The sequence below is a fragment of the Barbatula barbatula genome (assembly GCF_947034865.1).
Source record: "Barbatula barbatula genome assembly, chromosome: 23".
Lineage (NCBI taxonomy): Eukaryota > Metazoa > Chordata > Actinopteri > Cypriniformes > Nemacheilidae > Barbatula > Barbatula barbatula.
In genome coordinates this window covers 10,236,754-10,261,356 of record NC_136786.1, presented here as the reverse complement: position 1 = coordinate 10,261,356, position 24,603 = coordinate 10,236,754, and the positions used below count along the sequence as shown (strand labels likewise).

At 37.7% G+C, this 24,603-nt stretch overlaps 1 protein-coding gene across 9 annotated transcripts in view; it reads right to left on the bottom strand.

Annotated features, from left to right (window-relative positions):
* The window catches only part of nck1b (NCK adaptor protein 1b), a 39,567-nt gene that overhangs the window by 6,773 nt on the left and 8,191 nt on the right, over window positions 1-24,603 (bottom strand). For 4 of the 9 annotated variants that reach the window (XR_013788313.1, XR_013788314.1, XR_013788315.1 and 1 more), the window contains exons 2-3: window positions 12,261-12,312; window positions 10,893-11,136 (exon numbers count right to left, since the gene is read on the bottom strand). Coding sequence is in view for 3 of the 9 variants with exons in the window: in XM_079488212.1 (XP_079344338.1) it covers window positions 10,893-11,118 (226 nt within the window). In the remaining 6 variants the exon portion in view is untranslated. Of the gene's footprint in view, window positions 1-5,383; window positions 5,510-10,892; window positions 11,137-12,260; window positions 12,313-20,169; window positions 20,279-24,603 lie in introns of those variants that run through there. The other 5 variants (XR_013788316.1, XR_013788317.1, XM_079488214.1 and 2 more) reach the window with 3 other exon arrangements.

The following is a 24,603-nucleotide window of genomic DNA, read 5'->3' as shown; positions in this document are numbered from 1 at the left end:
AAATTAAACATGAATTTGACAGATTTTTATCCATGTCAGTCAAAGAAACATGACAACCGAGAAACTTTCCTGGATTCAATTTTGACTTAAAAAGGAAATCACTAAGTTTACTTTACGTTTGCTGAGAGGTTAAAGGTTAACCAGAGTGAGAACGAAAAGCTCTTTCTGCTCCGAGCAAGATGTTTATCAAATGTCAGGACCAGTGGAATTTACACCAAGCTTTCGGTTGCCTTCAACTATCTGCTTTGCATTACAAATACATGAAAATCCAAAGCAAGATTGCTTGCCTCTGGCTAAACCTCAGTCCGATTAAGGGACACAGAAATTTGCATGGTGAACGTGATCAAGAGGGAAAACGTGCTGTGTATCAGCAGTAGTAACTCGAGCATTTCGTACTCTGTGTGTGGACGTGTTGGTGCCTGTCAACCCGGAGTGTGTGAACCCTTTGACGGCACAAGTGTAACTAGTCTACAAAGACTACTTTTGAAGAAAATAAAAAATGTTGAGGTGTGAAAGAAGGGTAAATTAAAGCAGAACTGCAAAAGCTGATTCACACCTATTAAAACATCCACTGATGTGGGACGTCTTAATGTTTAGATTGTGTTTTTTCTTGTGAAGCGACATCAGTCAGTCAGATCACGCACAAGACAGTGCAGGTGATCCAGACACTTAGTTTTTGGATTAGCGAGTCCACACGGTATGCAAGTATACTTAGGTTAGCAGACTTTCAGTTCTTCTAAATCACTCTCTTAAATAGCAACCAAACCGCTAGTTAGAATGAGAACACAAATACACACTCTACACAAAAAAGTTTCAACAAACATGGCGCTTCACTATATCAAGTATTTGAGAAGATCTAAAGATCGTGCCCCATTTGAAAATGTTAATTGAGACTGCATTTAGCAAAACTGTCTATCACAAAGCTGAGGTGTGTGTAGGCGGTCCAAATTATTTTGGCTGCTTCAACATATCTCAAGGAGATATTTTAACCTGTACATCTAGTTCCAAAATGTGATGATGGATGGGATACTGACAGAACAGCGCATTCAGGAAGGTTTTTTCCTAACAAAACTCTCTTTTTTGTCTCTCTAATATTATTGTATGAGCTCAATCATGCTTAACACCTAACCTGGCGTCAACTACTAATACACTAAAAGCACAACAATTTTGAAGCTCAACATCCTCTTCACCCACCCAACGAAATCCACTTCCCTCCATTATCAGAGCCTTTCCTCCGCATGCAACATGAGCCAACGTGGAATAGTCGTTTCCTTTGGTCTCTTCGTCTGTCCTATTGTTTTCAGATATAGCATCCTACTAAATTCCACATTCATGAAGGGGGATGTTAAGAGAGATACAATGAGCCGAAAGATACAAACAAAGCCTTTAAGAAGTTCTATGATGGTATTGTAGTGGTGGTGGCAACAGATGTCAAAACCATAATACTATAAATTGAAGATATAATCAATACTATTGTTAATTATGATTACATCTCCAGTCACACTTTTCGTTCTATTGACTTACTATTCATACGCATGCAAATGCGTCAGACCGGAAACGCAAACCCGTCTGAAGATATTTCGCTCGCTGCATAGCAAAGTTCCATTTTGTTAAACTCTGACCTGCAAATTTGCATCACGCAAATGCGTAAGAACAATAGAAGATCAAAACGCCACGACGTGACCTCTCGTGAAAGAAATTAGAATGATGAGGAATCTCCCCGCCCATTTTTGCAGCACCATCTGAATGAATTTTGCACACTTTAACTCTAGTGTGACCGCAGCCTAATTTGTATGAACTGGTTTGGTGTGAATCGTACAAAAAAGGTACAATTAGAATAAATCAATACCCCACCTTTAAACCAAACTATCAAGAAATTAAATCATACTAACATGTACCAATAAGACTAATTCATACGAATTAGCCACCTCCTGAAATAAATACAAAATGCCTTAAACCAAAAATATTAGAGATGCTCCGATATATCCAATAATTGGTATTAATCGATAAATAAAAATGTAATAGAAAAGCGGATTTTCACAATATAGGTCTATAGTTTCAAACCAGCCGATGATCAGGGCCGACATGTCCTGTCAATCAAGATTACAGAAACATTCAATGAATTTGTTTTCTGTATAACTAAATATTAATAGTCATTATATGAAATAACACCCAGGTAGATAGGAAATATTCATTTAGTCTTCAGAATCGGTTTTGATCGATCGACTGATTTGAATAATCAAATATTGGTATCGGTGGAGTGATTTAGAATCAGTGGATCTCTAAACAATAGTTTCTGTGAAATTCGTAGACAGCTAACACAAAGGTGCCACCAAAAGACTACAAAATAGCGATGTCGTGCCAATGCTCAACAATAAAAATGTTTTGGGTTTATATACACAATACAGAAAGGTATGAGGAAAAACTGAAAAGAGAAAAGAAAAATCACTTCATTTGTAATCTGGTATGCTGGGCTCAGAGCGGAGTGGAAAACAAGACATTCTTTTAGCTTGAGAAAGACGAGACATCAAAAGATCTCGAGCAGAAGCAACTGTAAACCACAGACCTTTCTTCAGCCGTCTAAGTGTCTATGTGATAACACACACTCGCTTGATGTGCAAACCAACAACAAAAGATACCTTAAAATGACACACAAACTAAGGTTCGCACAATATTTCACCTTAAAATAAAACACAATTGTAGATATATTTTATTTTAATAACTTAGTTTTTCCCATATTGTACACAATGTACAATTAAAAATCTATTACTGTGATACAGAAATAATTGTATCCTTAACAAATTAATACAACATATACTACTCTGATGCACACTTACAATTCAACTATAAATTATTATTGAAATTTTAAAGTACATTTCTATTTCTAGTACAGTAATAAAAAAATATTTTCGGACACTTTCTGTGAGATTCACTCATTCACCCATACTACCCTTATTGGTATAAATAGCTTCAGTCGCACATCTGTGCTTGTTTGGCTAGAGCTGAGCTGTCAAGAGCCCTCCAGACAGCCAAATGGGGGTCACATTGCATCCGCGTATGCAGCACGGTCATGAACAGCCTTCCAGAAAGCATCCATCACACTTCGAGTGTGGGCGAGAAGATAAAAGGTGGCAGACTTGGTTTAAAGCAGTGCTTGTGCAACAGCGGAGATATCTCGTCGTGTTTTCCAAAGAGGAAGATTATTTATCAAAAATAAATGGCGGAGTGGGAAGTTGAGAAAAACAGACGGATGGGCTGACGCTGCAGTGAATCAACAGTCCCGGTTTCCTCAGTTCCTCCCTCACGGGCTCCAAAGATCTGAGGAGAAATCTGTCTCAAATTAGAGCACTTCCGCTACGAGTGGAGGCCGAACGACCGGAAAAGAGAGAAAGGGTGAGTGGAGTAAAGAGAGAGGATGCAGAAAGCTTTTACGGCCTCTCAGAACACGTCTCTTAGGGTATGAACTTATGAATTAAAGAAACCGTAAACATTTTAAAGATGAACAGTGAACAGTGACCACCAACTGATAATATCGAAACAGGACAGTAAAGCTACACAAATGTAGTTCATGGAACTGTTTGAGATTCAATCAAATGAATATTCAGCATCTCTAATGTCAAACACTGGACAATGCATCTTCACATGGCATACATTTTAATAAACTTAAAGTTTGCTGACACACAAAGATTTGATATGTTTTTTTCGGTGTCCTAAACAAATGTAATAAGATTACATCGACAAGCAGTTTGTTTATCCACACAATGCAAAACTGAGGTTATACTGCAAACAATTTTAATAAACAGGCCAGCTGAGGTTTAACGTCCAGCCGTTTTTTGGACCAATGAGATTCCGTGGTGGGTGGAGCTACACATAGTAATAAAGATATCAACAAAATGTTATGTCACGTCGTGACAAAAAAACGTAGGCTTAACATCCCAGTGTATAATAATTGTCTTAAAGTAACATAAACTTTAAAACAATGTGTAACTATATCCAGTTTTTTTACGCCATGGTTATCGTGGACAATATATAATTTTTTATAAACAAATAAAGCTAGTATGCTAGTTAAGTTCATCTTTGAATATATTTGAGTGTTTTCTCTGTTATTCAACAAACCGTGCTAAAATGTAAGGATTAGAGAAAGTTTGTAACCATTGTGGCTCTGAAGGCGCAAATTTAATAGGTGCTGAATTGTTTACGCTATTATCATATGTGTGTAGAATTAACACTGTATCTATAATCATGGTTTATATCATGATTATTGTCAATCCCGTTATATTGTGACTATGGATGCCCCATAGTATTTTTTAAAGACAGAGTACGAGTACCGATATTTTTTTCTCTTGCCGATACTGATGCCTGTATAGCTTATTATGAACAACTTTTTCATGAAAAATGAAATAATTGTATGTGGTTGTGACAAACCTTAAAAGCACAAATTTCCGTCAGTTCTATCAGTTACGTCTCATGAGGTATCGGTTACTGATACCAGTATTTGTGACAGAAGAAAGTTAGTCATACTTGGGTTTAACAACAAAACATTGAATTAATTTATGGCAGATTTTTTTTATTTCAGTCAACAAGCATCCACTAAAAACAAGAGTTATAACAAATGATAGACCGTAAACAGTCATGACTATAGAGCTACAAAATGAAGCAAGAGGGGAAGCAATATAGGAACCAGAGGCTGTGTAAAGTAATAATGTAATCCCGCCAGCAGCTTTCAGAAAAGAGATATGAGCTTCATCAATCATCTCAGTCAGTAAAGATGAGTCAATGCTTTTAGTGTTGCCAGAGAAAGATGATGTCGCCCACTGATATGAGGAAACCCCTACAGCAGACCCCCCAACACCCTCAAACCAGAGAAAAACAAGAGAAGAACAATCTATTAAAGGAGGATTGTGTTGGGCAAGAAAATTCCAGCTGAGTGTAACAGGAGAGCTTATGTGCACAAGAAATACTAGAATTCTTTACACTGTGATGATTGCAGTGTGTATGTGTGTGTGTGTGTGTGTGAGAAGTGTGTGTGTGAAGTGCAATTACAGGCTTTTCAGAGCTCTGCCCGCCCAGCTGCTCGACTAACAGACAGTGGAAAAAAAGACTTCCCAAGCCAAGTTTCAAGATTTCCAAGCAAAGTTTATCCTCTTGTTCGGTTTAAAAACAAAAAGAGAAAAACTGACATGCGAAAGCGAAGCATAGACAGTGTTTGTGTGTGCGTGTGTTTGTCAGTAACCCCCCACCCCGCACCCACACAAACTCCCACTCAGCTCAGACGTGGACAAGCTATTCAAACTTTCCTAATCCCATAACTAAGAACTTTCTTTCAGCATTAACTTTCGACATTTTGTCACACAGAAATAGGAAGAAAAGTGGCTAAACTCACGGAAGAAATGTTTGAAGAGGTTGGCCATATCCATTTTGGGCTCTCCCGGCAACTCGGCACTTCCCTCTGCAGCTGTGCAGCTATTCCATGTGAAACACCCACCCGCGAGTCAACTGCTCACTGCCTGAACAACAATCAAGCTGCCGGGCCATGTGACCAGTGTGAGCCAATCGGAGTTAATCCCTCCTATAGTGCGAGTAACCCCCCCCACCCCTCACTCACCCATTTACACATAGCTTACTCATGGCGCCTATGGTGACTAAGAAGGCAACACTGACTGCCAATATCTTCCTGCTTTGCCTGGAAACAGGAACCCCCTAAAAACTAGCAGGGCCATGTTTTTTTTACAAAATATTTGATGGTAGTACCATAGTATTTTTCACAGGCAGTCATGAGTCATGGGATAAATTGGGAATATTTTGAGATTACAACGGTTTCATGTTACAACTTCCATACTTTTTGTATGGCTGATAACATGCATTTACATTTAGCAGAAGCTTTCATCCAAAGCGACTTACAAAGAGTTCAGGGAGCAATAAGCAATATGTCATAAAAGAGCAATAGTACGATAAGTGCTAATACAAAGTTACTAACATGCACGTAAATAAGCAAGCAATACATAGAGGGTTTCATCTTAACAACATGAACAAAAGTTACTGGTTATTTGGTTACATGGGTAGTGGCCTGCCAAAAATATTATTTATGATGAAAAGAGAGCATTTTTAGGGTTGGGTACAGAAAACCTCAGCGCATGTGAGCGTGAGGTCTGGTTATGAAACAGGGCATGAACGCGTCTCACCGCGTCTTATGTGCTGTGAGACCAGTAAAGGGAATCCGCAAGTTCTGCACGCACCCGCAGACGACTCGCAAATTAATGTGTGCACCATTTATTATTGAATGTTTGGGATATGAATTAACACTTTGTCTATAAATGTATGTAGTTCGTTACTTGGACTGAACTTTGCACTGCATGATACAAAACAAATTATAAAGTAATATAAATAAAATCACTGCATATAGCAAGCACGAACCAGACTTTTGGAACTTTTCATTCTCTGCACTGAAACAAAGCATGCGCAACAGAGAAAGAGTGCGCAGGAAAAAAGGTGAAAGGGCCTTTTTGACTGTTTAAAGGCGGGTTGTCCGATTTCCGAATTACGCTTGTTTAGACAAAGTCGGGCCGAGTACCAAAACAACCTTGTAGCCAATCAGCAGTAAGGTAAACTGTGCACAGGACAAACATTAGTCGAGGAGATCGCTGACGAAAGGGAAAGATGGAGAAAAATCTTACATCCCGCTTTTAAATAGGGATGCTCCGATCCACCTTTTTTGCTTCCGATAGCGATTCCGATACCTGAGATTCAGTATCGGCCGATACCGAGTACCGATCCGATACTAAGGTAAAAATTTTAAAGTGCACAATTACTTAATAAACTATGTGCATTGCTGTGCAAGACATCAGGCTCGACTTAACCTAAATTTCCTGACCCCGTAAAACAAAATAACAAACTAATGATTCACAAATTTAGTAAATAGTTTATTAAACCAGCACCGGTGCAAAACAAATGAAAAATAAAACAAAAGTGTTCACTATCTTTTGACAAAAGACATTCAAAATTAAAGTGCAAATTAAGCAGCTGAATATAACAACAGCTTCACAAGCTTGATAAACGGGTATAAATAAATGGAAACAAAATCTCTTAACAATTTTTAAGAAAGTGCAAAAATAATTAAAAAATCAATTCGCAAAAAAGCTGCTGAAATTGAGCAAAAAAGTAATAGCTTTACTGCTGTAGATATTCAAAATAACATTAATCAGATCTTTTTAATGCTTTAGTCACTAAAGCAAAGTCCACTTAACTAAAGTTTAGTGAAAATAAAATTTAACATCCAACACAGAAACAGATGAATAAAACACTAGCTTCCATAGCTTAGTAAAACTGCACATGTTTGTTGCATTTAACGTGGCATTTTGTGGGACAAAATTCTTATCCAACCAGTGTGCGGTTAAACTTAAAAGTGACACGGTGGACACGTCGCAGCTCCAGATATCTGTTGTAAAACTCACCGCATTGACATCTTTAATTTTTTCGGATATGTGTTTGCAGACTTTTCGGTACAGTTCAAGGTAGAGATAAATATCAGATAAATATTTACGCTTCGGCGTGTCGTACTGCGGCTCCAGGTGGTTTATAAGGAGTCTGAAGCCATTATTCGCAACGACGGACAGCGGTTGCCCATCCATAACAATGAAAGCGGTGGAACTTATTGGCGTAGCTGTTGTAAAATGACTCCAAATGAAAGATATTTTGGCTCGCTCCATGCTGTTCGCTGCTATATCTTCACGTGCACTACGTACAGAGCACGTTGCTAGCGTATGATGTCACACGTTGCTAGCGTATGATGTCACACGTTGCGCAAAGCACAGCCGCCCACGAGAGAGTTTAAGCGCCGGTGTCTCCATGAACTTTTACATCGTCTAGCACAAATTTTATGTCAGATCGGGTATCGGTGACAAATTGCACCGATACCCGATCTAGAATTTTATTACGTATCGACGCCGATACCCGATACAAATATCGGATCGGAGCATCCCTACTTTTAAATGGTAACATACTTTATTGCATTCCTCCTTTAAATGGAGTAAATAAAGTTACTTTATTGGTAGTGCATTGGTTATGTGAAAAATAATTCTCGAGGCGAGATCTGGTCTATTATTGTATCACACAGAGTAATTACACGATGTAAAAGGAAAATGTCCATTCATTTTACTATTTGTGGCTTGTGTTTTGAATATGTTCCCCTGTATTTCAGACATTTTTGGCGTAGTGTATTGACATTAATGTAATAGTATATACATAACTATTTCTTCAGAGGCGCACAAAGACCTTACATAATGAAGTTTTATGTTTTTGTTCATTTGAAATTAATGCTAAATGATGCTAAAATCTCAAATATTTACCATATCAACAACAATAAAAATATAATTGACGCCTTATGCATTTGTACATGGGTCAAAGACGAAAAGGTTTTTAAGCATAAAAACAATAAGTGTAATACTGCTTTAAATTGTTGTTGTTGAAAAAAGAAAACGTTTTTTGTTACTCATTTAAAGCATAACAAATGTAATATGTTCCCCTATTATTCAATATATTTTAATATGTACAATTCAAAATAAGCATGTTGTTTGAATTCGTACATAGCCTGCAACCATTTTTGAAAATACATAGGCTAGTATAATATCTAACATTTAAGGGAGAAATTATCATATAAGGAGTAGGGTGTTACTTGCATAGGATTGAAAAGCAATCTTTATCAAAAGGCTTCATTCCACTATTTGAGTTTTGTATTTTATTCACGTTAATTATATTTTTAAATAAGTGTTCCCAACCCAGTTTAATGTATATAAAAGTAATAAAGTTTCTCTGTTTCTGTACTGAGAGTCCCACACCACAAGATTACAGTAAAGATTAAAGAGAATATGTTGCTTGTACTGTATGGATCAAACCGGAAAAAAGAGAAGAACTTTTGTGTTTGAACTGTTTTGTGCTTTATAAAATACTCAAATATTTATATGAAATATGTGAATAACGCTATTAACTATATCTTGAAATTTTGAAAGTAATTCTACCCCAAGAAAGATTTGCTAGATTAAAAAAATTGTCCCTACAGCAAACGAAATGTTATATAGACCAAGCCTTGCAATCTTTTTGATGACACTTTTAACATTAAACAGAGGCTGATAAACTGCTCCAATGACTATACAAATGTCCGGTATAATTGATGCGTTGCCATGAACCCTTTGGGATTACACCAGCATGTATTTCACTCCGATTGACAGTTTTGACAACCGTTTCCAAGTGACTGTGCTCAATGGCTCAAGGGTCCTGGATGTCCTTAGGTGTGTTAAGCATGCGGTCCAGCCTGGACAGGAAAACGATGATCTTATCTTTCAAATCTTCTCGGATTCTGTCTTTCTTATCTTCTGACACTACCCCTCACATTCCAGTCACAAACACTTCCTTTAATGAACATCTGAAATCCTCAAAGACATTTGAGACGAAACATGGAGAGAACTAATGGCCTGCTTTAGTCCTACCTAGTTGAAGAGTATTTCCTCTTCTCAATTTGACATACAATAGCTTAATATATAAACATAAACTGTACATACAACATTGATATATATAACATTCTGTATATACTTACAATAATGACAATTGGAGTCTGCCTTATTAAAATATATTCACAAAGGTTTTAGGTTTACATTTTATGGTAAAATATAGTTTAATATTTTTTGGCAAATTGTAACGAAGCAAATTTGAAAACCCACAATAAATGAAAACAGAAGGTCGGTCTTAGTCAACAGTGCTCTTACAGTCCTTGCTTTTAACTTATATGCATAAATTAACGCAAAAAGCAACAAGCTAAACTGAAGTCCTCAAAAACAAAGCTTGCTTACAAAGAGTATTTACCATACCTGATAAGCAATGAACTGAAGATATGTGATTACAGTTTCAATTCAAACAAGCAGTTGAACCTTCTCACATGTAGGTAACTCTGGCTAAATAACTATATCTTCCTGCGTATCTCAGCACCAAGCATGACTGTGGTCAAAAGCAGATCTAAGGAAATGACAAAAACAACTGCCCTACATACTAAACCACAAATATCACCGAATTAGAAACGTATCTAACTCTACTCTGAATTTATGTACAGAAGAGAATCTGCATATTTGTTTCTTTATTGGGGCAAGAACAAGTGGGACCATAAAAGCACCTTCTAACTAAGCTATATAATAAAGCATACAGCGGTTTTGTGGGAGGAACGATGGCAAGTTCAGATCAGTCACTAAGCTGTATTTCACACTGATCTATTAAATAGCGTCTTGGAGATGCACAACAAGTTGAAGATCAAAAACCAATGAAATTGCACCATTTCCTTCCTCCTTCACTATATATGGTGTTGAGCGTGCTGTGCTTCCTGTTGCATGCAAGCAAGTCAACCATCACATATATCAAAAATACATGATATTGAGAAAAATACAAGCAGTGCAGTGGTCAAACTAAATAAAATTGACCTTATTTGATCTCATTGACCCCAAAAAGCCTCGCAATATTCACATGCTGCATTCATGCACTGTATTTACCTCATTAACCTTACCGCATTCATTATAACAGAGAATGCAAATCTTGCGATTTTCCAAAACAAGACAAGTCTTTGGGACCCTTACAGACCCTGAGAACTAGAGATGAATGCAATGCACTGTTTAACTGTTCATAATTAATGTTAAATGATTAATACTATCAGTTTAAAAAGCAACTTAGCTCACCACATCTATAGCAGATAAGAAGCAAATGAAGCACATTTGATGCTATATAAAAATAAAGCATACAGCGCTAAAATATCATTACCATAAATGCCACCAAGTGTGCGTTTAAACAGCTCTGTTGTGTTGACACGCTACTCATTTAAAGCTTTAACTTGAGTAAATCAGAAGTTGTGTCTTTACCTAAAGTGTCTTTGAGGTTCTTGACAATCGAGGCTTTTCTGGCACTGTTCTTCCTCTCTACATAGTTGGATGGCACAAAGCCCGTCTTGTTGGTTGCGTTGCGAACCCGCCACCAGGACTTGGAGTCGTCTAGAAGCCAGAGACGTTCATTCTTCTTAATGTCCAGCTCTTGGTCCTGCTGGGCCATATAATCAAACTTGGCGATGACAATCACCTCTTCCGTCATCTTGGATGTGACTCAACACTGCAGAGGACAATAATTCAGGTTACATAGTGGAACAGGCGTTTCGTGAGCAAATTATCTTTTTGATATATAAAGTCTTTCCAATGTCCAATTTCAAGATCAAATTGTTTTTTTGGAAAACCAACTGAACGGTTCTTACATATTCTGACGTGCACATGGAGACGGGAACAAATACAAATCGTAATCCAAACTACACAGCATCCTGATGTTGGACTGTGTAACTAATGATACATGATAAACCTAAAATGACAAGTCTGTATTACAACAACAACAACAAATCAGAGACCAAACAAGTAAACTAAGGAATATGGATGTGACCAGGTAGCGTTCTCAAAAAAAGAGCAATACCGACTGACCTAAAGGGCACAGGACAACAAACCTGTCAAAATGAATTATAATCTTTGTCCACCTTCTCCAGAACAAAACATAAGTGACCTACTTTCAAAATATACTATTTGAACAGACTTGCATTTGACAATATGAATAAGTAAAAAAATCGTGTTTTCGAAGAGAAAGAAAGAAAGAGATCACAATTACATTCAAATGGCATATCTCCATGCAGCAGATCCGACAATATAAATTACTTAAAGGGATAGTTTAGCCAAAAATAAGAATTTAGTTTTGTGTTTGTGTTACATTTATCAAACCCTATGGACATCATTTTGCAAGTACAGTGTGATTGCTATACCTGGTCATATGAATGCTAAAAAATAAAGCTTCAAAAAGTGTTAAACAGTGTGACAAGCAAAAAAGTGACTGCATTGACAAGGCCAGTCATTAACACTGCTGTTTAAATAACACCGTCAAACTCCCTCAAGCAATCTCCTAGGAAACTGCTCAGAACATCACAGCAACTGCTTAGCAACCACACAGAACACCACATCAAAGCCTTAGGAAACACCTAGACCACTTCAGGAATATATATACATAGTACTGTAATTGCCTAGAAACCTGTTACAAGATCAGAACACTGCATAGCAACACCCTAGCAACCAACCAGAAAATCCTGCTAATTATACATTGTAAATTCTCAGATGTCAAGTTAAAGTTTGTCCTAATGGATGTTTTGATTTTAGTTTCTACATAAAATATTATGCACAAATTTTTTTATTTTAGGTGCTTACCTGTGATGCATCAAAGCTGTGGGAATCCGAGTTGATATGCCCTAAGGTTGACCTGAAAAAAAACATTTGAAAGATTAATTTAACATTTATTTATGCCTAAAAGACATGGAAACACACCAAAATGACCAAAGAGAGAAACAATGAAACGCATCTCCCGCTTAAGTCGTGTGGCATGTAACACAAGCGGCGATGATGTTGGGCACGCCCTCAAACTAACGTAGAGAATGTGCTACTGTTTACCTGCCAAAGACAATTGTGTGTCATTTGGCTAAATAAATAACAGATGAAGATGACCATTGTTTTTGGGCTCAACAAGACGCTGCCAAAAGACAGTTTATAGTCAAATGATCTACGTACAGCCAAAGCGAGAGATCACTTCCTCTAGAATGATAGCCAGCGATTGTCTATTGTCCAAATGTCAGGAAGATTGTGGGGGGAGAGCCAGATCCAGAAGTAAGGCGCAAAACAGTGAAAGCAGGAAATGCCGATGCAATTGAACTGCATCATAGCGGATACGGAGTGTGTGGATAAAATAAACAAAGAAATTTAAAAAAAGAGCATCTGTGGTCCTCAATCTATGCACACAAAATCATACAATCATCAAGTTCCAACATAGACATGCTCATAACATCGATTCATAAGCTGGCAAATTAGTTTTTTTACAGCATACCCTAGTGCATCTAATATGCTGTTCACTCAAGGTGAAAATTAAAAATACTGTAAATGTAAAATAGGTTTTCAAGCCTTCAAGAGCAATAAAAGCACAGAGGACAAAATCTGGATGAAGCATCCATAACTGACTACAAGGGAGTCTTTAAGGATGCATACTAGTCATAAAACCTCGTAAGTGACTGACTTTGAACACTCTTCGTGGGCAGCATCTCTGCATCACAATACAAATAAATAATGTATAATATAATAATAATAATAATGATGGAGCAATAACGAAATGAGCAAATAAACAATAACAAACCCCTCATTTGACATTTTTATTTGTGTGGGCTGATAAACTAGCCTGCAAAGCAAACCAAGTCTGTCATGTTGAATTAGGAATTTCAAATCATTAGCAGCTTCACTGATTGGATTAATGAAAGTTGGGAGGTGTCCAGTTAACAACAGTGTCCAGAGCCAGACTGAGAGACACTCCCTAACTACAGCATACAATGCCAACAGCCTGTTAACTCCCACTGCATAGCTGGAGCTCACGGCCAGAAAACACATTGAGAAGACCAATCGTACATCACACCCTAATCTACCAGATCCTCCATCTCTGTACCGAAAGTCTTTTGATCACTGCTATTCCCTTCAGATAACCTTTCTTCTGTCATCTGTCCATGTCTAAAAAACATGCAACATTCATGTTGATGTGTTCTATAGCTCAAGAAAACCTGCATTTCGGAGGAGTGAACTATTATGCTATCCCCATTAGTTCTGTAGTATGTGTACTATATTATATGGACGACTTGTCTGGCCTACTATATTTACCTAAATGTATGCCGAGACTAAAGCACACAAAGCAAAATCTGAAGTGCTCCAGGGTTAAGCAAAATTAATATTGACCTAGTTATTATATTATTTCCATTAGCCTATAAAACTTTCCCCAAAATAAGATAAAAATCGCTCTCCATATCAGCTTTTCCAAAACAGTATGCATTTCTTTGTTTGGTTGAACACAAATATTTGGAAGAATGCTTGCAACCAAACAGTTCTTGGTCACCACTGAATACCATAGTAGGAAAAATGACAATGGTAGTCAAGAACTAGTGAACTAGAACAATTTTCTGTCCTACATTCTTCAAAATTTTAACAGAACACAAAAGTAAGTTTTCCTATTATGGTGGTCAATGGGGTCCAAGAACTGTCTGGTTACAAGCATTCTTCCAAATACCTTTCTCTGTGTTCATCATTACATAATAAGATTATAAGATCATTTTTGGGTGACCGTCCCTTTAACAAGACAATGTTTACGATGCAAAATGTGAACTCCCACATTTTAAAAAGGAAAGGTACACAAATCAAAGTACTAAACATGGTCTTTGATGCCAATTTTTTTCAAGTGCCAACTCTCTGCTTTTAGCAATGAATTGTTATTTGCTCATTACTACAATATGTCAAAATCGCATTGGGGAAATGGACAATTAGAAGAAACAATAATCACTAGATGAGCCATAATTAGTTTAATAGTCCCAAACATTTAAGACAATTTTGAATGCATATAGGCCCTGGATGCCACAGTTCAGTTACTTATGAATAGGGGAAATGCAATGCTCAATAGATCTGTTTTAGCAACGAAAGTTACGCCTACCAATAAAAGGAGCCAATCATCAATCAATAAAGACTGATGACTTTGTACAGTGTTTGGAGACACTTGCCAGTTTATGCACATGCCCAAAAGCTTTTTAAGAGTAATTTAGGCTTAAAGGGATCGTTCAACCAAGAATGAAAGTTGGAAAACAAACAGTACTGGCACCCATTCACTTTTCAATTGCAAGTGAATGGGGGACAGCTAGTAACATTCTTCGTGTTCTGCGGATGAAAGAAAGTCATATAGATTTGAAATGACAAAAGGGTGAGAAAATGATAACAGAATATAAATTTTTGGGTGAACTATCACTTTAAAGTCCCAGTGAAATAAAAAATTACAGTGCTTATTTTAACATGAAATATTGCAGTGTTTACGGAAAGTTAAGCCGTAAGTAAAACCGATCGCAACTTTCGGTTCACAGGGACTTTAACAAACAATTTATGGTACAGTTGAAGTCCGGTTTAATCAATGGTGGAAAATGTTGTTAATCTTGTGTCATGTCTTACATCATGCATTCAAGTGGAGGCTTCAATCCAATAATGTATTGATTTTAAAGATATCTTTACAAATTCGATTAGAGAGGCCATAGGATTTCGAATGACTGAAATAGCTGCCCGTAGGCAACTCAAACATGGCCACCATGTGGATTTTTTTGCTTAGAGTATACACAGTACATACAATGGAGAAGCAGCCTTGCTACGAGCAGTGGCATCTTAGTACCTTTTATGCGGTCTTCTTATAAAGAAAAACTATCATGATGAATATCTTCAGCCGCCTGCATCTGTGCTCCACATCTGTAGTTATGAGAGGAGAGCTGAAATGAGTCGAGAAACCCCATCTGTCATTTAGCCCCAAATTCTGTTGCCCCAGAAACTCTTTCACTTTGACACTGGAGTTGGGGCAGAACGTGCAAACACGCAGCACAGATGCATTTGTTTTGTCCCACAATTTCCTCACAATGTTAATCTCATTCTTTCAGCATCGCAAATCAAGTCTTAAAACTTCAAATGGACTACAAAATACTACAAAATAAAGGACTTATAAACACTGGCATAGCTAAAATACCCCTGCTCAATGAGTCATGACATTAGGTATGAAATTTATAAAATGTGCGGTTGAAGATGTTTGTGGTAAGCAAATAAAGTTTTATAATAAGAGAGCCACAAGTTACAAGGAATAATCGGAGTTTCCCACAGGATTTTGACAGACTTGTAGCGCTGGTGACGTCAACTTCATAAAGAATGTTACAATTTTAAGGCTTAACTGAAATTAGAATTAAGATCAGTGTCAATTTAACTGCAAATTTTTATTTAGTTTTAGTAACAGTCTTTTGCAATTTAGTTTTAGTCGATGAAATCTAAATTAAATTCAGTCTACTAAAATCTATCTCGATTAACTAATTTAATTGGTGTAGTTAAATGTTCCATACACAGATTTAACTGTTTTGACATCATTTACTTTACCTTAGAATGAAATGAAACCAGGTCATTCCCTTATTTTTCAGTATTTTTCAGAAGTTCAGTAACCACTGGATATGCATTGTTGCAATAAAGAATATTGGACCATGAATGACATGTACCAGTTCTTCTGTCTCAAATTGACTCAATTGATTCGTTTAGCGAAGGGTGTACATTCAACCAATAGAACGCTCTGACAGAGCTCACACTCAAACCCTATTGGCCCATGTCTCTTTGAAACTGCACTGTCTTTGCTTGAGACAGTAATGAATGAGAAATATCTTTCAAAAAGACATATTACATAAACCGTATTACATTTCTTCAATCATGCAAATCATATGCTTGTCTTTTAGCATGTTATTCAATCTTTTAATGCACGACTCACTTCATCACGCTGGTACAGCGCTGGTTTCTTTTGGCGTACTTTATGTTGAATATCACGTTGTGCAGCAGACGAACGATTCTCAACGAATAGAATTAAACATCATATCGTACAATATTTCCATCGCTCTATGATGCGCGTCGTAACATTGTTGCATCACGAAATATCATAATACGAAGTATCGGTACAACCCAACAAACTAACTAGCATATTTGTGACGTCATGAAGTCGTGTTTGTGTCGTGTTAGCACTGGATATTTGTTTTCAATCTACTCTATGATCTGTGTAATAGCAATACCGGAAAAGAGTGGTATTTTTAATTAAGGTTATTTTACCGCCAAAACCTCATACTGGCCCATGCCTATTGCTGTGTTATGAACGCTTCTTTGATTTTAAAAGCAAATGATAATTTATTATAGTGAAGTAAAGTCAACTGTATTTATGTGGCGCTTTTTACAATTTTCATTGTTACAAAGCAGCTGTATATGAAATACATTGACTATAAGCAAAACATTTATAGATCGTGTATAGTGCAGAGTAGAGTATTCTGCGTTAATTCTGAAATATGGCGAATACACTACACAGAGCTAATAACTACAAGCGCGGACGAGAGGCCGAGGGCACACACATGGAGAGATCCATGTAATCATTATAAGAGAGTGTATACGAACACGGAAGAGAAGCAAGTCACATCAAACAAGTCAGGAAAGAGAGAAGACGCTGATACGACCGATACATTGTTTTCCCGATATTTCATAAATGTCCCATCATCGGGTATCTGTTTTCTAATATCGGATTCACAGATAAGCTCCGCCATCTTGTGGCCGTTTAGAGAAATGCATGCAGGACCGTCACTGCAGCAGAGCGTCTGAGGAGCGACCGAACGACAGCATGCACAGGTAATGTATACTCACTTGCTTTATTAATACACGAGAGCAATTAAAAGCACAAATGAGATGTTCCATTTCATGCCTGAAATGTAGTTTATGCAGCTTTGCTAAACTCAGAGTCACATTGCCTAAGCTATCAAATCCTCCCCCAATAAAGACGCAACTTCACATTAATTAAATGACACGGCCATGAATTATTTCATGTTGGGAATAAAAGAGCTGAATTGAAATACTTTAGTTGTCTATGCTCATCATTCATATTGCAGTTCACTCACTGGGATGATGCTCGGGAAGTTTTAGCATAGCCTCCCCATCAAGTTAGCAAGATTAACTTATTTAAAACATCCTTAGTTATACTTTCATCGACTATATAACCATTATTTCACTAATTTATGATCTCCGCAAGCGATCGCAGTTTGAATGTAACGTTGGTAATGGCATATATAAACAGTGCTATGACCGCAGGTATTAAGACTGACAAAAATATTATTAACGCAACATTACGGTTGAGACATGCAATTATTTATATGCCGTTTGTTTTGTTATTTTCATGACAATGTATTATTGCCAATGCATTTACTTATTCTGCGTCACATTTTGTAATTTTTTTTATGCATCCGTGATAGTGACTGTATCTGTGATCGATTAACTAGAAGATAAACAGTGCTTCCGCTTATTCTTGACCTGTTTGATGTCAGTTGACGCCGAATTCACTCTCCTTCTCGATGAGCCCCGTGTGTGTGCAAGTCCTCGGTCACTACCAATGAGTTTGGTGCATTGTTTGAGACCCCTTTATTTTATTTGTTTAATTGGTTAGAATTATTATTTTTGAACAAAGACACTTTAGTAACAGCGCACTTTGTTTTCACGCTTTCAGCTCCTTATTTATTGGTGTATGGATGCAAATGTTTTGCTTTGTATGCAAGGAGTGAGTGATTGTTCTAAATAAAACACTTTGTTCAGTAATGTTGTAATCAGTGTCAAAAACAGAAGTATAACAGTAAATAAACATCTGTTATGTATATCGGGCACATAAATATGCAAATAATCGGTATCTGTTTATGTTTTAAAAAACAATATCGGTCCATCACTACTGAAGAGTGGTCTTCATTTTCTCACACTCATCTGTGCAGTCTTTAGACCTCAGACAATAAACCATACAATAACACTACACTCAATAGTGCCGATACGATAAAGAGGAAATACAAAAGAGGTCTGAGCCAAATCTCTCTCTTTGTATCTAGCATACACTGAGACCACCGCAAATGACAGAGGTGAAAAGAACACAGAGTTATAGGAGCAAACATCATGCATCTGACTGGCTCAGTTATGTGTACAGTACATTTAACAGTCAGGTGCACTGAAACAAAGCAAACCTCCAAGCATACTTCTTTTTGACCAGGCAACATCACATTTTGCATTCATGTGAAGACAGCAATCCCAGAATGCATTGCATTAATCAACCAAAAATCATTCTAAAGTCAAGTGTAGAATGCAGAACAGTTTTACAGTTTTTAATTTGAACTATGTAGGTCATTTCAAACGAGTCATTATACGGCTTCATAACAGTTAAGCAGCTGTCTTTGTAGAAGAGATGAAACGATTTCCGGTTTTATGATAAACCATGCTAAAATGATTTCCTGACGGTTAGTATTGCCGTTTAAACTGTACTTATCACAAAACGGGGGTATGATTAGTGCGATTTTGAAAACTTGGGGTGATTCCTGTTCAGCACGCATCTGTCTGATGCAGGCAAAGCATGTGACGTTGTTTTGCACGAGCAGACATTGCGCCTTTTAAAAGGAGCAAATCGGTGGTCTGGGCATATTTTGACTTTTACTAGAGTCCCGAGGGCAAGTTAATCGAGGATGGGCAGCCGGTTGGCAAATCTTGCAAAAACAAAGTCCCCGCAAAAGTGTGGAACACGTCAAATGTTTCACGAGTCATCTTCGTCAAAACCACCCGCTGTTATATAGTGAATGCAAGATAAGTTAACGTTTAACTCCATACCAAAACTAACTTGGGCAAATAACTGGACAAAAAAGATTGATTAGAGATTAAGTATTTCATTATCTCACTCGTAATTAACACGAAATTAACGCATATCTCATGAACGTGATTTGTGAGATATGTATCTGCGCTGTATCATAATGTATAAACTTTAATATACTTTTTCTCATTGCATTGATTTGTTTACATTTAATTCGCTGTTCATTTGTGCACATTGCTTCTGTTGTTTTATGTGTGGATTTGGTGTTCTTATTCAAGGTACTGTTCATTAAAACCTGCACTAGCACAATTAAAACCTCTCAGGGCTTTATACTAATGTTTATGCTTAAACTTGCATCATTTGTAATAGCACAATTGCGTAAATCGTTACAACTATACTATCTAGGCAGTATAATGACCATCGCCATGGTTTCACAGACCTGCACACTCCCACTCAGGGCTAACCAAAGTGAGATTTGTGGGTGACAAGTCCCTTCCCTTAAGGGAGGAACAGACACCATAGCTATAAATAACTAGATGCCGCATTCAAGTGCAAAGCCGAGTCCGCCATCTTGGAACGGTCCACTGACGTCCCTCACAGATGACTAGAATCCACAGGGATTTAAATCAGGGAAAAATTAGATAACCTTTCATTTTAGTCAAGTGTTAGTGTAGTAGATACAATGTTTGAGTTTATACAACAATAAATATGTTTCCATAAACATACACAGTCAGCTCGATTTAGAGTTTTAAAGAACCGGCTCGCACCGTTCCAGCATGACGGATGACCTACGTATAGCGGCCCATAGAAACCGATGATAATGCGGCATCTTACCGTTTATATCTATGAGGAACACGGTGTGATTTGCAAAGCAAAAGGTCCCACCTTATCTGTAAAGCTCAAGCTCTCAACAAGGCGTCCTATTTAAGGCATGAAGAACAATCCAGTTATGTTCTCTTTTCTTCATATTCCCACTGAACAACGCAAATGCCGGTTGGTTAGCAGGCAATGCTTTTATTTGTACCTCTAAGTGTTCACCACCCCCTGAAAATGTGTTACTACTCACCGCCGCATTCAAGAAAAACAGTGCGCTCAAACCAAAACAAATGAGATCTACAGCTGCCTTATCAATGCTGCAAAACTCGCCGCAAGAAAGCTACACCTGACACACACTGCTGCAGTCTTAAGGTGCACGACTTCCTCTTTGTATTGTCTAACCGAGGTAAGATGGTGATATAGTCGCTTACCACTTCCTCTGCGTTTCTGCTGCACCGTTTCAGCCTGCAACCAGGGCCTGACAGCAGTACTGTGATTGCATCAGAAGTGACAAGACAGCTGAAGGCGCCCACCCTAAAGATCAGAGGGGTTGGGTAGCTTCGGTGTGTCATCTTAGACCTGAGGGGATGGTAGGGGAGTGATGGGTAATGATGAATGAAAGAAAGCAGGACGGATGGTGCTTTAATTACCATGTGTTGTGTGATGTCACATTCCACGGTGTGACACATCTGCTTTTCGTGCACGTTTTACATACAGTGTATTGGTGTATGGATATAGATACTTAATGTGGGGGGTTTTGTTTTAAATTATGTCCTGACACAATTCTGTTCATGACTGAATAGTGACCTGGCAGATTGACTCGTTGAGGTGGTTATGAGGTATTGAACAGGCTCATGTGGGAGACGCAGCAGTAGTTGATGGGCGGCACAGACACGGTGACCCGATGCTGCAGCTCAGATCACAGGGCTCACCTGCCTGCTGGTATGCAATCTGTGCGTTTTCCCTTCCTGGTCTGCTTCACTTCTATTGACACATCATCACAAACATTAAAAGAAGCGCAGATGAGGTGGTGGATGCAGCCTTTCATCACTATCTTACAACACAATCGAACAGGGAAAGCCTACACAAGCCTACACTCTTAAATTAGTCCTTCAAGATACATATTCTGCATTAAATGACCTTAAACATAGTGACCTAAATATGCAAATGGTCTCTATGGTCATAATCTTGACAATAAGAATTGTTTAGTATCTTCAATTGTGCTAAACTTTGATGAAAGTAGGGTTAGGACTTTTGAACCCTGCTAACTTTGGACAATGTCCAGAGATATGAGAGCTTGCGTTTAAGACCAATTCATCATCTATAAAGAAGTCCAGGTATCAGATACGCCATATCCCCATAATGATGATGGCTGTATCACATCAGGGCAGCTGAACACACAAAACCTGATCATCCAAAGTCATTTTTGGGATATTAATGTTGATGTGAGACTAGGAGGTGAAATCCCTGCCTGTTGATTTAGGCAGGAGACGAATGGAGTGGACTTAAGTAAGTGCGTGAAAAGAGACAGCCACGCGTTTCTGAAAGGATATACTATAGTTTATTAAAGTGCCAATACATTTCACTCAAAACTGAAAATCTGTCATAGTCAATCATCCTCAGATTGTTCCAAACCTGTCCCCCACTTACTGACATCCCTTCCAATATCTTCCTCTGTGTTTAGCAGAACTAAGAAATGTATACAGGTTTGGAAGAATCTGAGGGAGCCAATAGGGGCGAGATCTGCTTGGTTACTGACATTCTGCCAAATATCTTCCTTTGTGTTTAGCAGAACAATGAAATGGTGAAATCACTTTAAGCCTTTTACAGGACAACTGCGTGAGAGAGGAAAATGGTTCTCTTTTGAACAGATTTTAACATATTTTGGCCATAAAAAGAGACAGACTCCCTTGGGGTTCATTATAAAAGCTTCCTTTGACATTTTCCATAAAAAAGGCACTCACGACTAGACTTATGATCAACTATCCGAGCTATCGTGGCTTTGGAAAGTGATTGAAAAGTATATTCACATTAATATTTATAACCTTTATTATATCTAGACGCCGAGCACCAATAAAGCCATGAAAAATTATTAAGTAAACAAAGGTTTTGGCAACTTTTACATTTTTCAATAAGGAGTCATTTTGAGACCCAGTATATTGAACCACGTGCTAACAGCAGGACCATAATGTAACCACCCATTTCCCCACAAGGCATACTAAAAGTGAGTTAGACTTATAGCTGTTTAACCACAGAACTTATTAGGTAAATATGTGCCCCCGTCTCTCTCGTTTGTCTAATCTAACCTGAAAAAGTTTGGTAGACCCACATATTTTATTGTAGCTGAATAAGGTTTCCAGTGATGTATGGTTTATAAGGATAGGACAAGATTTGACTGAGATACATCTGGAATCTGAGGGTTTAGCAGGTAATGTATAAAACATCTTCATGGAACATGGTATGTGCTTCATATCCTAATGATAGGTATGACGACATGGCAACCACTCGCGGCGAACATTCGGTCTCAACAATGTGTTCCAAACTGCGTAGTACTGAAATGTGCGCGTCTTTTAATATCTACTTCTGGCCGCCTGGTGAGAGTATGTTTTTCCTGAATACGATGGTAACTACATCGAGTGCAAACCCCTGCAGCGTTGGACACTTCAGCATTTCATTTCTAAGGTGATTTCAGATCACCGCAACTTTCGGAAGATTTGCGTGGCTTTCCACCGATCGGCGGGCTTCATCTAAGCTTTGGACACTCCTGAAAGATATGTGGACATAAATACAAAGCTTTTATCTTGGTGCTGACGAAATTTCATCGAAATCCATAGAGGAGAAAGTATTTTACTAAATCGCGGAAATTGGGTAGTCACATTTGTGGCGGGTAGATTAGCGATTGTAAAAAAACATCCACTGTATTTAATAATTAGCATTTTCGATCACATGACTTCTATTGTAGGTAATGTTAACTATTTTAATATATTCCCCGTTATTATAAATATCATAACTTATGCAATCCTCAACTGATTTTCACAATTCAGGTGTCGTCGTAAAGGGAATTTTCAGCTCTGTCTAGGAATGTGATCCATTTTGAGTTTAGGGGTGTTTGACAATTTTATCATCATACCTACTAATGATTTTTGGCGTTAAATAAAAATAGCCACAATTACACCCATGCAACTATGACTGGTTTTGTGATCCAGGGTCAGATTTGACCGACATGTAACCAAAATGTAGTTTTATGCATCTATACCAGAACTCACTACACTACTACCGTATCCCACAATTCACATGGTTTTTCGTTAATTGCAAGTGTGACACATGCAGAGCTGTTTCAATTTAATACACATCTTTTCTTGATAGTGTTCAAAAGACAGATGTAAATACCAAAAGACTCATAAAATCCAGCCGATCAGATTGGAGCATTCAATATTGTTTGAGCTCTTGTCATCGATCTTGGTTCATAATATGCATCAGATGGAATGACAACAGTCTTTGGAAAGCCTCCAAAAATTTCCAATTTCATCCTACATATGTAAACCCCGCATACAGCACATCTGGAAAGCCATGACCTTTTGAAGGAGATGGTGATATCCAGCGTGTTGTATTTCAGATAGCAGTCCCACGAGTCACAATATGACTTAGAGGGACACATTGCAGTAAATACTCTGAAGTGTATTTTGAGAAGGGTTTGGAATCGTTTTTAGTTTTTTTAAAGAATGGTGCCAAATCAAGACTTTTAAAACGGTACTGGTGCCTAAACGGTGCCTGAATCGAAGAGCCACAAAATACAGGTGGATGACATTAAAGAACACTATGTTCAATAAAAAAATATTTATTAGATAAAAATTACACTGCAAATTCACAATTAAAGTTTAAGTGAATGCAAAATGAGCATGGACACTAAGATTAAAAGATGTTATAGTGTTTACTGTTTACCCTCCAGCCACAACTAAATCCTCACCATAGTTGTATTAAATAAGGGCAGAAAATGCGTTGAATATATCAATAGATTAAGTCCATGTACAGAGAGATTTCTAGGCTACGTTATACTGTATGTGCATTATTTTAAAATCAGACAGTATGTATAATGAATAAGTAGAATGATATGACTTTCACTGCTTTGTCGCACTTGTCTGTCTTGTCAAATGCGTTACTATAGTAAGAACGAGCTCCATTGCACACAGAATGCGCTTTATTGATTTTAAACGCACACAACAGTTTTATTGTGATTGGTTGCATTACATTACGTCATGTGCGTTTCAAATTAACGTTATTTTCACTTTAAAACTTGGCTTATACGGCAGTTGAAGTTAAAGACTGCGCCAGGTGATGAATGCTGATGGAGGGATGGCGAGAGCGCGCGCATTAAAACTATCTTCCAGTATGACGAATCCACAGGTCAAGCGTGTTCTGATCCGTGGGGCGACCGCGATCTGCACGGATCACAGATCATTTGCGATCCGTTTAACCATTATGTAAGATGTGTTGGATTTGTAT